We start from the raw sequence: 12,380 nt of genomic DNA on the forward strand, positions 1-12,380 counted from the left end.
TGTGCTCCCCCCCCCTTACTCACGGTTAACGAACAATGCTTTCTTGTGCCAACACTTTAGACTTTGAGTAGGGGGTTATTCAGAATGAATTAGTTTCTCCTCACATTAACCTTTAAAACCCAAGACCACAGCAGAATGGGAACACAGTCAAATGAAGCCAGGCAAAGATTTCAGGACCACAGTGAACAGCTGATCTAGCTCAGAATATTTCAGGTTTAACATAGACTGCCTTGGTTTCTTAGGGCATTCATGGGCGTGCAGGCCATGTAATACACATTCCTTTTAATAGGATCCGTGCTATCACAGTGATGCACAGGTGGCAGTAACAAGGCAAAAAATGCAAAAAAGTCTACTGCTGTGCGACACTACTAAACAAGGATACATGTTTTTTAAATTTTCAGAAGCTTTGAGAGATTTTTAGAAGGGGGGACGCGCTTAACATATCTGTTACCTTAGGGTAAGACAGTGTTTTGTTGGGTAGCATTCAATATAAACAGAGCCTCATTTGTTTACTCTGCACCTTTAATAACCCTGTAAAGACATGCTTTTTAGGGATTTTCAATGTACTCCAGCTTTAAAGCTGGAAGTAAGGAAACAACAAACACATACAAATGTCTTCTGATAAATGGCTTCTGAGGCTCTTTTATTTTTTTCAGAATTAGTATCTTTTTATTACATTTAATCTGAGCATTGAACTGTGAAAAGTTAGAGCTCCACTCAGATGCAAAATTGAAGCACTATCTAAAGCAGATTACGAGTTAATTGTTAAGCTGCGCTGTGTGTCGTCCTCATTGTCTTATTGTGCAGCAAAGGTGATCAGAAGGCTTATTTATGTAAACTAAACTGTATTCCTTCTGCATAAAAATTGGATATGAGCATAATGATTTTAAAAAAGAAAGAAAGAAATGAAAGCAGCAGATAAACTGGGGAGCCAAAGAACTGAAAACACATTAGAATAAACTGCTAATTAATTCTGTCCTTTTATCAGCACCACACATCTACATCTGTCCTGGTTTTCTGACAAATACAAAAATCTCACATCAATATATTAACAGAAAAATGCTTCCCTTTACATCCTTTGTCAATTCACCATGTTCACCCCAAATGAATGTCATTTGTCGCACTCATCCTAGATGAAATGCAGCTGTTGTGATGATTACAGATAGCATGGCGGACGGACATCAGATGAACAAATAAAACAAGACAATTAAACAATTAGCAGCCATTTCCCATTCATTGAAAGCCCACCATAGAAATGATTTCCCTCTGCTCAGAATCACAACTAGGAGGGAAAATCGAACCCGTGTGCATCTACGTGATTCGGTGAGGCTGCTAATCATTTCTTTGAATGACAGCTGTGAAGAGACGCCATGTATAACAAAGCATACCATAGACGGCAGCCCAAAACACACTGCCACCATCGCACAGCTGGCCGTCACATGACATGTGTCCTGTGACATGCCATGGTACAGAACGCCAACAATGACACAGTGCAAAACTAGTGGGTAATGCCTATCAGAATTCCCTGTTTCCTATGTGTGTGCTATTTATTTATTCTGCCCTGCACCTGCAGACTCAATCTCCACTGCTACAGTATAGCATGTCCTCTGACACGGCATACTGTACCATGGTGAGACTGTGGGATGCAGAGTTCTGTTAGCCTCAAGATGGCAAAACTAGCTGTTCAGTCACTAACAAAAGTGGAAGTTGAGTTAAAGCAGGTTGGAGATTTGTTCTCAATATTCAATACTGGATAATACGACAGAAGTATAAAGTGATACTTGGCGGTGCATCCATGTGTGCTAATCTGTGAAGGTACAAAAAAAAAAATCATATGGTGGTAGTGTGTTTTGCACTTGTGAGTGAGGCTCCACTCAAAATGTATTTTTAAATATCAAACAATCTGGTGGTTTGACAGGTGGCTGTAAAAACTTCTTATTTTCACAGAGAACAGCTGCTGCAGTCTGCCCGGTTACAAGGGACTCCAAAAGTGACCAGTTTTCAGTGTTGAAAACGTGTCCATTAAACCTCTTCCTGCAGCTCTATGATTATTATGTTTCAGTCGTATTTTACCTTTGCCTGCAGGGTGTGAGTGTTTGATACTCAAAAGATAGATTTTAGGTGGAGCACTTTTACCCTCAAACTTTGAAGTGAGACTGACATAAGTGTTAGACAAGCTACAGTCTGATGGAAATGATAGACAGACTGAACTGGGCTTGAATCCACGCGACCTCATGCTGTGATTGAAAGTGTGAAATGATCAGGCAAAAGCGACACAGAAATGGCATTTCCCTTTTATTGTCTTATTAACCACATTTTCAACTGATCTCGTGAGATAAGCTCTGCACACTTTCTATCCCGAGAACAGTTGAGGTTTCCAGGCAATATTTGGAAAGCATGCGGCAGTCAAATCAATTTCATGAACTCTGATGAGATCATTCCTTGGGGTTTTCAAGAAGCAGCTGGGAAATTTTCAATAAAAAGGGATGATTTGATTTCAGTGGGAGTTTTTGTCATATCTGGAGGCAAATTTTACAACACTACTCCAGTACATTTCTGTGCCACGCGGATTTTTCCTACCTGATAGATCCTGTTTAGATGTGCCTGTAGGAAAAAAAATGTAGTGCATGTAATGGACTGGCTCCAGAATTTTTCTATGAGCTAGAAGCATTAGGCTCAAGCATTTTCCTCCTCATTACCTCCCAACTGTAGCAACACACCAAGGCCTTGGAGAGCCAGGCCAGGTGGGACATAGATGTATGAGAATACCAATCAAGTATTCATTGCTTTTGATGGTTTGAGATGGAATAATGTAGACGATATATCCAAGAGAACAAACTGGAGTATCAGAATGTAATGGAAAGTAAGAAGCTGGCTCTTGACCAGTGCAGAGCCAAACAAATTTAAAAGAAATGTTATGAATTATAACAATTTTATATATTAAAAAAAAAAACCTTTTCAATCACTGGCATGAGCAGAATAATGGAAAAAGTGATTGAAAATGCTAAACAAACACTTGATCATTCAAGTGCTCATTCAAGTAAACACAATAGAAAGCGGGCAAAGTTTAATTATTGCATTAATTACCATGCTTTTTCTGGGAATGCTATAATTGGATTTCTGGTGCTGATTTTTGTGACATTTGAGAAATCTCAAGTCAAATCTGAGCACACTCCATATTAGTGACTGAATACAATTGAACTAATTACAGGAGATCCACTGGGCCATCTCAAAGGAACTGCTAATTTAGGGTAAATAATCACCAGTGCATAAACCTTTTTGGGGCATTTCGCAATGAAACTGCAAGCTGAGTCCCCCGCCTGCATGTAATCAATATACCACTTCAGTTTAGGTTAAAGGTATTCAATTCTTCTCCTCGAGACACCGGTGTCCTGCAGGTTTGTGTTTCTCCCTGGTGGGTAAGACCCCGTGTGTCCCAATTTCACATCACATATTAATGCGCTATAAGGTACAGTAAGAAGCAATATACTTTTCCCATTTTGTACACAGAGGAACAGATGCTGGATGGACAAAATAAAATGATTAGTCAAACTACACACTACATATTGGACACAATCAAATCCAGAAAAATTGCAAACTGTACAGGAAATAGGCATCTTCAGTGGTTATTCTTCTTCTTATTAGTATTATTCATCTTTAATTTTTAGTTATGTCATTTTCCCACTTTGTACTAGTTACTTAAAAACATAGAGGATAGAATTTATTTATAGTATGCAACTGGGACACAGACTATATCAGTCTACTTTGCACCAGGTGCAGTTCATTAACTCCAGAAGGAAAAATGCATACAGGACACTGGGACTCGAGGACCAGGATTGAGTGCAGAGGATACACAATTATTTTGCTACTACTGTTACCGTGCCTGCCTGTTATCATTTTACCTGCTCTCCTTCTGTGAAGACATGACCTCCGTAACTCCAGGTAATGGTGGGAGTCGGATCTCCTGATGCCTCGCAAGTCAGGGTTACCTGTTCCTCCATCTCTGTAGCAGTCCGGTTTATGATGTATGTGATGTTAGGTTTGACTGTAAAACAAAAACCCCAAAGTCATCACACCTGCTCCACATCACAAGGCAGCCAGGTGGTGCGGCAGAACGAGTACTATAAGCACATAAGAAACTGTGGATTTGAAATGAGTTCAAAGAGAGGATGAGGATCAGTAGTCGACAGGTGAGAGGGATTTTGATGGCAGTAAAACTGTATTTAAGCTTTCCCAGTCCCAGCAGCAGTTAGGTTGTGATAACCATGTGTGCATCCAAACGTAATTTGTGTAATAACTTATTTAGCCTATCTCTAAGGAGCCAGCTTTCATTTTTGTTTATGTTTGAGACAACTGTCAAGTTACACTACAGCCGAGTTAACCTGAAAGCACAGCAGGGAGCTGCAACGGTGACATGAGCAGAGCAAACCGAAGTGCTGTTTCTGAATCAGTTGAGCATTACTCTGTGCCCCCCCCCCCCCCCCATTTTTTCTATTCCGCTCCATAAAGGATGAATGCATGGATTATGCAATGTGCTAAAAAAGCGCAGCCCCAGACAGGATAGTGAATATAAATTGTAACCTGCTTCCTAAGAAAACAACTGTGACTTGGTTTTAAATGCTGTGCTCTTAACTGATAATTATCAAATGAGCAAAGAAGCGGCTGTGTTGTCATTTTATTATTTATAAATTGAGTTCTTGAGAATTTTAGAACTTGTATTTACAGCTACAAATGTCACAATGTGCAGTCTGCACAATGTGGATCAGAGCTATTATTTTTTAAATACACTGTACGAGCTATTTAAACCCTGATCCATTCCAATCCTTTGTTTATCATGAAAACATTAGGTCAGGTTTAGTGTTCAGAAATGTTAAGGAGTCATACTAACTGCTTGACTAATATACTATGTATCTCAATTTAAAGACTCAACAACCTTACTTTAAGGTTGTATGTTGCACAAAATCATATCCTAAAGTCAGACTAGCTTTGGTTATTTGGTGTAGGTACATTTCAGTTTCCAGGAGGCATGAGTTCCTTTTGTAGGTTTAAGCAGCTGATATCAAAAGAAGGTTGTTGATTTCAGGTGAATTTGGTGGGGAACGTGGGTGAAAGTCAAAGTCTTAGGAGCGTTTCCCAGGTTTTCCAATTTCTAGCTGTTTCTTTTTTTGGCTCTGGTGGAATCAGTGCATAAGTACCCATGACCAGTATCTGCTTCAAGACTAGTGCTGAGTAGTTAGTAAATTGGATTGGGTAGCTTGCCCTCTGTGGCTTTTATTTCATCCTTGCACCTGTTCTTCTACATGTATTAGTGTTCATCTGTGGATTTACAGCTTTACAAATAACATGTCTAGCATTTTAAAAGGAAGGCTGATGCCAGGTGGATAGAAGAGAGACAGCGTGAACATAAAGGACAGCTTTTATAGGCTGTAAGGCCCATATTAGCTGCACTAGATGACAACCCCCCCTACTATGACGACCCCATCCCAACTAATTGCCCAGCAAAATAGGCTAGGATGATGTGAATAGTAAATTTAAAAAAATAAAAATAAAGATTTAAAATGACTTTCTAGTTCTTATCAATTTTTCTTGACCTCAGTAGAAAAAGTCAAGAGGATGTGAAAGATGTGACAGGCATTTCACAAGTGTGGCACAGCACATGTTACTAATACGGGCCTACCTTGATTAAACTACATTTTCTCAGCAAACTTAACCTAAAAATTAAATAGTTGCATTAAGAAATGTTGCACAACCTGCTTCCAACTCTTATTTTTGTCTCTTACTGAAGAGATGGTCCACTTTTAACTTTTACCTTTATTAGGATTTCAGCATATTTTAAATCAAATTAATGGATGATAATCGTAAAAGATAGGAATACCCAAAATAAGGACAAAAAAGACAAAAACATCATAACAAGCTGGATTAAAAATAGCATAAATTTCATCGGATGTGTGAATAAGATGGAAATCACAACATGATGATCTGTATGACTTGTCATGCAAGTTGTTTGTGTGAAAAATATGTATCATAAAGCATGGTTCACTGTATCCTCGGCTAAAGGAGGTTTGAAAGGAAGCACTGAAACACCTTTCCTTAGTATTTAGAGAATCCAACCAGCTCTCATTATGACTGCTGCATGCACACACACACACACACACACACACACGCACACACACACACTTCCAGGGCTCCATTCCAGAAAGCAGGTTTAGAGAAAACTGAGTTTTTTAGCCAAGCGATCAGAGGAAACTTCAGGTTTTCTGTTGCAGAAAAAGACCTAAATTCAACTCTGAGTCAGTTACCAGTTTAATAGACTCTGTGAGCCTAACCTGCTTGCTGACAGGTTTTTGTCAATAAACTTTCTTTCTGACTCCTCCCCTCCTGCTGCACCTGAACCAGCTGAATGACACTCAATAAAGTTGCTTATGAAGCATATACCTGAGTGAACTAACCTGCAGAAGTTTACGTTTTTACAAACATTTTAATCCCAGTAAGAAGCCAGTTTATTTTCTATGCTTAACATGACTCTGGCAACATAAAGGCAGCTGTCAGGTTGTCAGTTAGTTCCCCTGCAATGAAACATTTTCTGTTTCAGCATGGTACAGCACAGTGGGATGGTGGTTAGCACTGTTGCCTCACAGTATGTGTAACCACTGTGGGGTTAAGTTAATTGGTGATTCTAAATTGCCCATAGGTGTGAATGGTTGTCTGTCTGACCTGACCAAGGTCTACCCTGCCTCTTGAGCTATGGCAGTTGGGAGAGGCTCCAGCCTCCCCATAGCCCAGAATTGGATAAGTGGATAAAAATGGATGGCTGGATGTAGCAATCATTGTTTAAATAAAACTTTATAAGGCTTTATACACATAACATACTAATCATCTGTCTAGTGTAATCTTTCTGCATGATGGAAAAATGTCAGGCACAGTTGGGATCTTGGAAATGACGTGAATATCTGAGTAAAAATTAGGCTGATTCTAAAAATGGAACTAAATGTAATTTAAAGGAATTTTTTAAAATGCAGGCTGCAGACAGTGTGACTGCATTATGACTACATTTCAAGTTGAAATTTGTTAACACATAGAAATAGACATGAAAAGTACAATGTCTGAAAATTCTGAACATACCTGAACATATTTTACACTGAAAATCACCCGAATCTCACTTGGTGGGTCTAACTAATATCACAGGTCCATAAGTAAACAGTGTCTTTTCTGTTTGATCTGTATGTTTATCATCACTTTTTCCCACCTGCTTTTTGTCCCTGTCATGTTACAGCTGAATAATTAGATTATCTAGATAATTAATTAGACAGAATGTAAAATTGGGTAGGATTTCAGAAAAGCTGATCAGAGTTAATCAACTCAGGGTTTATGGTCAAACTCAGTTTGTTGAACCTGCTTTCTGGAAAGGGGCCCGGGTCACCTCACTCCCTGATCAAACTCGACTCTTCGACTGCAGCCTACAATTTCCTCCAAGAAAGATGCTGAGACATCACAGAAAGCACAGGACTGTAGCTCTCTCTTTGGAAAATAAACTCCATCACTGATATGGCATGCATTGATACTATAATTGGGATTTAAACTATGGTCACTTTGAAGTGACAAGAAAACCAAGTGGGCAAAAACAAGGAGAAAAAAAAAGGACTTCAGCGATTTCAGCTGAGCTCATCCCACTTGGCCTGCTCTCTAAATCCTTAGGCTTCATCCCAGCATGAAACAATCACAACCCACACTGAAACACCGTATCTTGAATGCCTTAGAAAACAGACACAAAACCGTACTATTGTTCTTCCCCCACCTACATACTCATATACCTCATTCCCACACAGTTGGAACATTTTATAATTCCAATTTCGTTCATGTAAATATACAAAACAATCTGTCTTACCAAACACTCTCAGACTGAGTTCCTTTTCAGTTTCTCCAGCCTTGTTCTTGGCAATGCAGGTGTACTCTCCTTCATCCAGTTTGGTCACATCCATTATTGTCATTTCTGAGCCATCTTCATTAAAGCTGTACTTCTCTCCTGCCTCAAGGTTCACTTCGTTCCTGTAGAAAACACGAATGTTAAACCCTGTATCCATTTATCCAAACATATTCACACACCCTTCTTCAGGTGCAACATGTTCCAAAACTTACTTTTATCAGAATTTCAAATTTCATCTTATTTCCATCTTAAAGAATCTATTTATTTATCTATATCTAAAGACAGGCAGACCAACAGTAGTTTTACAATCATCAAATTGCAAACTGAAAAAAACAGGTTATTAAAAACAAGATGAAATCTGAAGCAGAGCAAAAAATGTCCATGTTCTACTGTATAAACATAATGATATTTTTCTGTGCCACCCTGTTTGAAATCTGTTGTTTACAGGCAACAAAAAAATGCCTCATTTATTTTTATTCTGTCCTAGTGAAGTATAAATTATATAAAGGCCAACTGTTGGCTCCTGAACAGCCCGTGACCCCGGATCTAAGATTTCTGCAGAGTTAACTGCAGCACTGAAAAAAAGATGAACAGAAACAGTTTAACAAAGCAGGAGCCTATCAATGGCTGCATTCAGATACACTGAATAATGTGACTATTGTTGTCACGCTAGTCTTCATGTTTCACTGTTTACATGCTCCTTTGATACCCTGTGATTAAATATCCTATTGCAATGAATAAATCAGTTAGTAGAATATCTAGAATAACCTAGTGTCCTGCAGACACACAACACAAAAAACACTTTAACCTCTAGTTTGACTGAGGTGGTGCATAGAGCCAATAACATTCCTGTCACATTACTGTATGGATATTTTCACTGAGCCTGAGACTAAAACTGAGTTTTCATTTATTACTATAACCACATGTTAAAGTATTTATTTGGACAAACACTGGATGAGATATTCAATCCAATAAAGCATTATCATAAGTGACCCCTCTCAGACACGAGAAAATAATAGTGTAAATTAATCAATTTTAGTTTAAAAAAAAAAAAAAAGAAAAATCTCAAGTAGAAGAAAAATATTTTTGCTTATTTTCAAGATGATCCAAGTTGATATGTGGTTAGTACATTTACAACCCAGCTCATTATTTTTGATTAGCCGTGCCTCATTAGTCTATTGCTGCCAGCTTTTATCTCTCCTGATGCCACGTGGAAGTCATTTGTGGTGTTTACAACAACTGCCTTTTACATAGCTGAAACTCATGTTTTTAACTACATGGTTCTGTGGATTGAAATGTTGTTCAGCCAATCAAACATTCCCTCATTCAGCGAAGTTCAGACTGAAATATCTATTTGACTGCAGATAAAAATGTGCTTTGGTTCAAAGTAAAATGTCTTAACAATTTCTGAATGAATTACCATGGAATTTTGTTACATGCATATATGTTGCCCCCAGGATGAATTGTAATAATCTGCTACATGTAAAACTGATGTCATTTCCATTAGCCTCAAATTTACTTTGTGTTTAATGCTAATTAGCAAATGTTAATGCAGCAACCAAGGTGCTCAATGTGATAATCAATATACCTGCTAAACATCAGGTCATGTGAATGTGAGCATGTTAAGCATGCTGATGTCAACATTTAGCTCAAAACACATGTAAATTCTGATGTAGCTGCTAATACTACTAGACTAGTTTATCAGTTATGTAAAATGAAACAAAATCCAGGGTAACATAATCAAGTCTAAACTTCAACAGGGTTTAAGTTACCTGCCTTTAAGAAAATAACTGATCCTTATTAGTCATCATACACTCTCTTGCTACTTTGTTAGGTATGCCTGTTCAAGTGTTCAAGTGTTAATACAAATATCTAAACAGCCAATCACATGGCACCCACTCACTACATTTAAGCATGCAGACATGAACAAGATGACCAGCTGAAGTTCAAACCAAGCATCAACACGGGGAAGAAAGGTGATTTAAGTGACTCTGACCATGGCATGATTATTGGTGTTAGACAAGCTGGTCTATTTCAGAAATTGCTGATCTGGGATTTTCCCAACCAACTAACTCCAGGCTTTACAGAGAATGGTCCCAAAAAAAAATAAAATCCAGTGAGTGGCAGTTCTTTGGGCGAAAATGAACTGTTGTGTGAACTGGGTGTTAATGTTAGAGATCAGAGTTGAATGGCCAGATTGCTTCAAGCTGATATAAAGGTAACAGTAAATTAAACACTCATTACAACTGAGGAATGCAGAAAATGCATCACTCATGGCATGAATGTCAAAACTTGAAGCAGATGGGCTACAGCAGCAGTAGACCACACCCGGCGCCACTCCTGTCAGCTAATAACGGGAAATTGAGGCCACAATTCACATGGGCTCACCAAAATGGGACAACAGAAGATTGAAAAAATGTTGCCTGGTCTAATGAGTCTCAATTTCTGCTGCAGCATCCAGATGGTAGGGTCAGAATTTGGCATAACCAACATTCAATACAGCACCTGGGATGGGATGTGGTGGGACAGGAGATTCACATCATGGATGTGCAGCCAACAAATCAGCAATATGGACCAAAATCTCTGAGGAATGTTTCCAGCACCTTGTTGAATCTATTCCACAAAGCCAAAAGGAGGGTTTAACTGGGTACTAGCATGATGTACCTACTAAAGTGACTGACAAGTATACATTGCATCAATGTACACAGTTGCAAATGACTACAAAACATTTTACAAAAAAGGTACTTACTGTATTTACATGCAACAAAAAATGTTTTCTTAGGTTTCTTCTTAGGTTTACCTTGTCCAGGTCACCATGGGTTCAGGATAGCCATCAACAGCACAAGTCAGGACGGCAGGCTGCCCAACATCTGCTGTGGCATTTACCTCTGACTGCCATATCCTGATTGTCGGGAGCACTAAGATATAGAAAGGAAAAATTTAAATAGGCAGACACATACAGCATATACTACAGCTTTAGATATAAAGACAGCAAGAGGGAAAACAGAAACAGAAGCAGTGACAAATTCAAAATGCTTATTTTAGGCACACTCATTTGCTAGGCTCAGAAGTTACAGGAAACAGACTTCATTAGCATGAAACATCTTTGATACACGGTTGCTCTGGGCAACTGTTTCCACATTGATGCTGAGCCCGGTCGCCTCTGAGGATCTACAGCTTATTTAAGCATCATGGGACACCTGCCGCACACAAAATATTCAAACAAGAACAAAAAGGAAGAGGAAAAAGCGTGAGGGGAAGAGAGGGTTGCTAACCATTCACAACGACCTTGATGACACGCAGATCAATCTCGCCACGCGCCATCAGGCGACCCTCGCAAGTATACAAGCCCTCATCCGTCTTCTTTATGCCACGGATTTGAAGGTGATTGTTGTTCAGTACTTTAAACCGAACTGGAAGGAAGCAGAAGTCAAATGAATCTTCAGGCATGCATATTTGGCAAGTTAATAACAGCGCTAAGTGCTGGATGATAAACAGCTGTTATGCAAACAAGTGAGTAAACCATGAAATAAAGAAAACTCCTGTCTGAATCAATTAAGACATAAAAGAGCCACTTTGCTTAACTTTAACATTTTAACACTAACATCGTAGCCACTGATATGTCTGAAATGTTTAGTGAAAAAGCTTTTAAAATGTTTGCACGTGACATATGTGTAATGTTTTAGTTAGACTGTCAGAAAACAAATCATTTTAGGGCTCATTTTATAATATTATCTCAACTTTATGAAATTCATAGCCATATTTCCAAAAAAGCAGCTCCAGAAAAAGAGAAATCTGCTGAAAGCCCGCATGAACTCCTTCAGTCTGGGACGAAATATGAACCGAATAAATTTAATCATATAATAATCCAAAATACTATTACAACCCACACATAAGCGTATGTTATTATTTTTCAGTGAGCAATAACAACACTGCCATACACATTATTATATTGCTCTGTGTCAAGGGTGAATAACAGAGTCAATTGTATTTTCAAATTCAAAATCAAATTAATTTTTTTTATTTCAAAGCACAGGGTAAACCCTGGAGACAAAAACCAGGGATGAGTCATTTCATGTCTGTAACACCAGGATCTGTGTGTGTGTGTGTGTGTGTGTGTGTGTGTGTGTGTGTGTTATAGGACGGAGATCTCAGATGTCATTCCTTGAATCTGCTGGAGCCACTCTCCCTGTCTGAGGGGGGGGTCACTGGCCCGAGTGTTCCGATTACCACTGGGGCCACTGTTGCCTGCATCTTCCTCATCCTCTGTAGCGCTTCTGTCCGCCCTTGGTATTTCTTACTTGGTATTTGTATTTGTATGTATTTGTATGTGTGTATGTATGTGTGTGTGTGTGTGTGTGTGTGTGTGTGTGTATGTATGTATATATATATATATATATATATATATATATATATATATATATATATATATATATATATATATATATATATATTT

At 38.6% G+C, this 12,380-nt stretch overlaps 1 protein-coding gene across 20 annotated transcripts in view; it reads right to left on the reverse strand.

Moving 5' to 3' along the window:
* ncam1b (neural cell adhesion molecule 1b) overlaps window positions 1–12,380 on the reverse strand; it is a 76,264-nt gene that overhangs the window by 24,999 nt on the left and 38,885 nt on the right. For 12 of the 20 annotated variants that reach the window (XM_030743948.1, XM_030743946.1, XM_030743945.1 and 9 more), the window contains exons 5-8: window positions 11,200–11,337; window positions 10,725–10,842; window positions 7,886–8,046; window positions 3,903–4,045 (exon numbers count right to left, since the gene is read on the reverse strand). In XM_030743948.1, the coding sequence (XP_030599808.1) occupies window positions 3,903–4,045; window positions 7,886–8,046; window positions 10,725–10,842; window positions 11,200–11,337 (560 nt within the window). Of the gene's footprint in view, window positions 1–2,580; window positions 2,605–3,902; window positions 4,046–7,885; window positions 8,047–10,724; window positions 10,843–11,199; window positions 11,338–12,380 lie in introns of all 20 variants that reach the window. The other 8 variants (XM_030743947.1, XM_030743937.1, XM_030743941.1 and 5 more) reach the window with 1 other exon arrangement.

This window comes from Archocentrus centrarchus, chromosome 13, assembly GCF_007364275.1.
Source record: "Archocentrus centrarchus isolate MPI-CPG fArcCen1 chromosome 13, fArcCen1, whole genome shotgun sequence".
Lineage (NCBI taxonomy): Eukaryota > Metazoa > Chordata > Actinopteri > Cichliformes > Cichlidae > Archocentrus > Archocentrus centrarchus.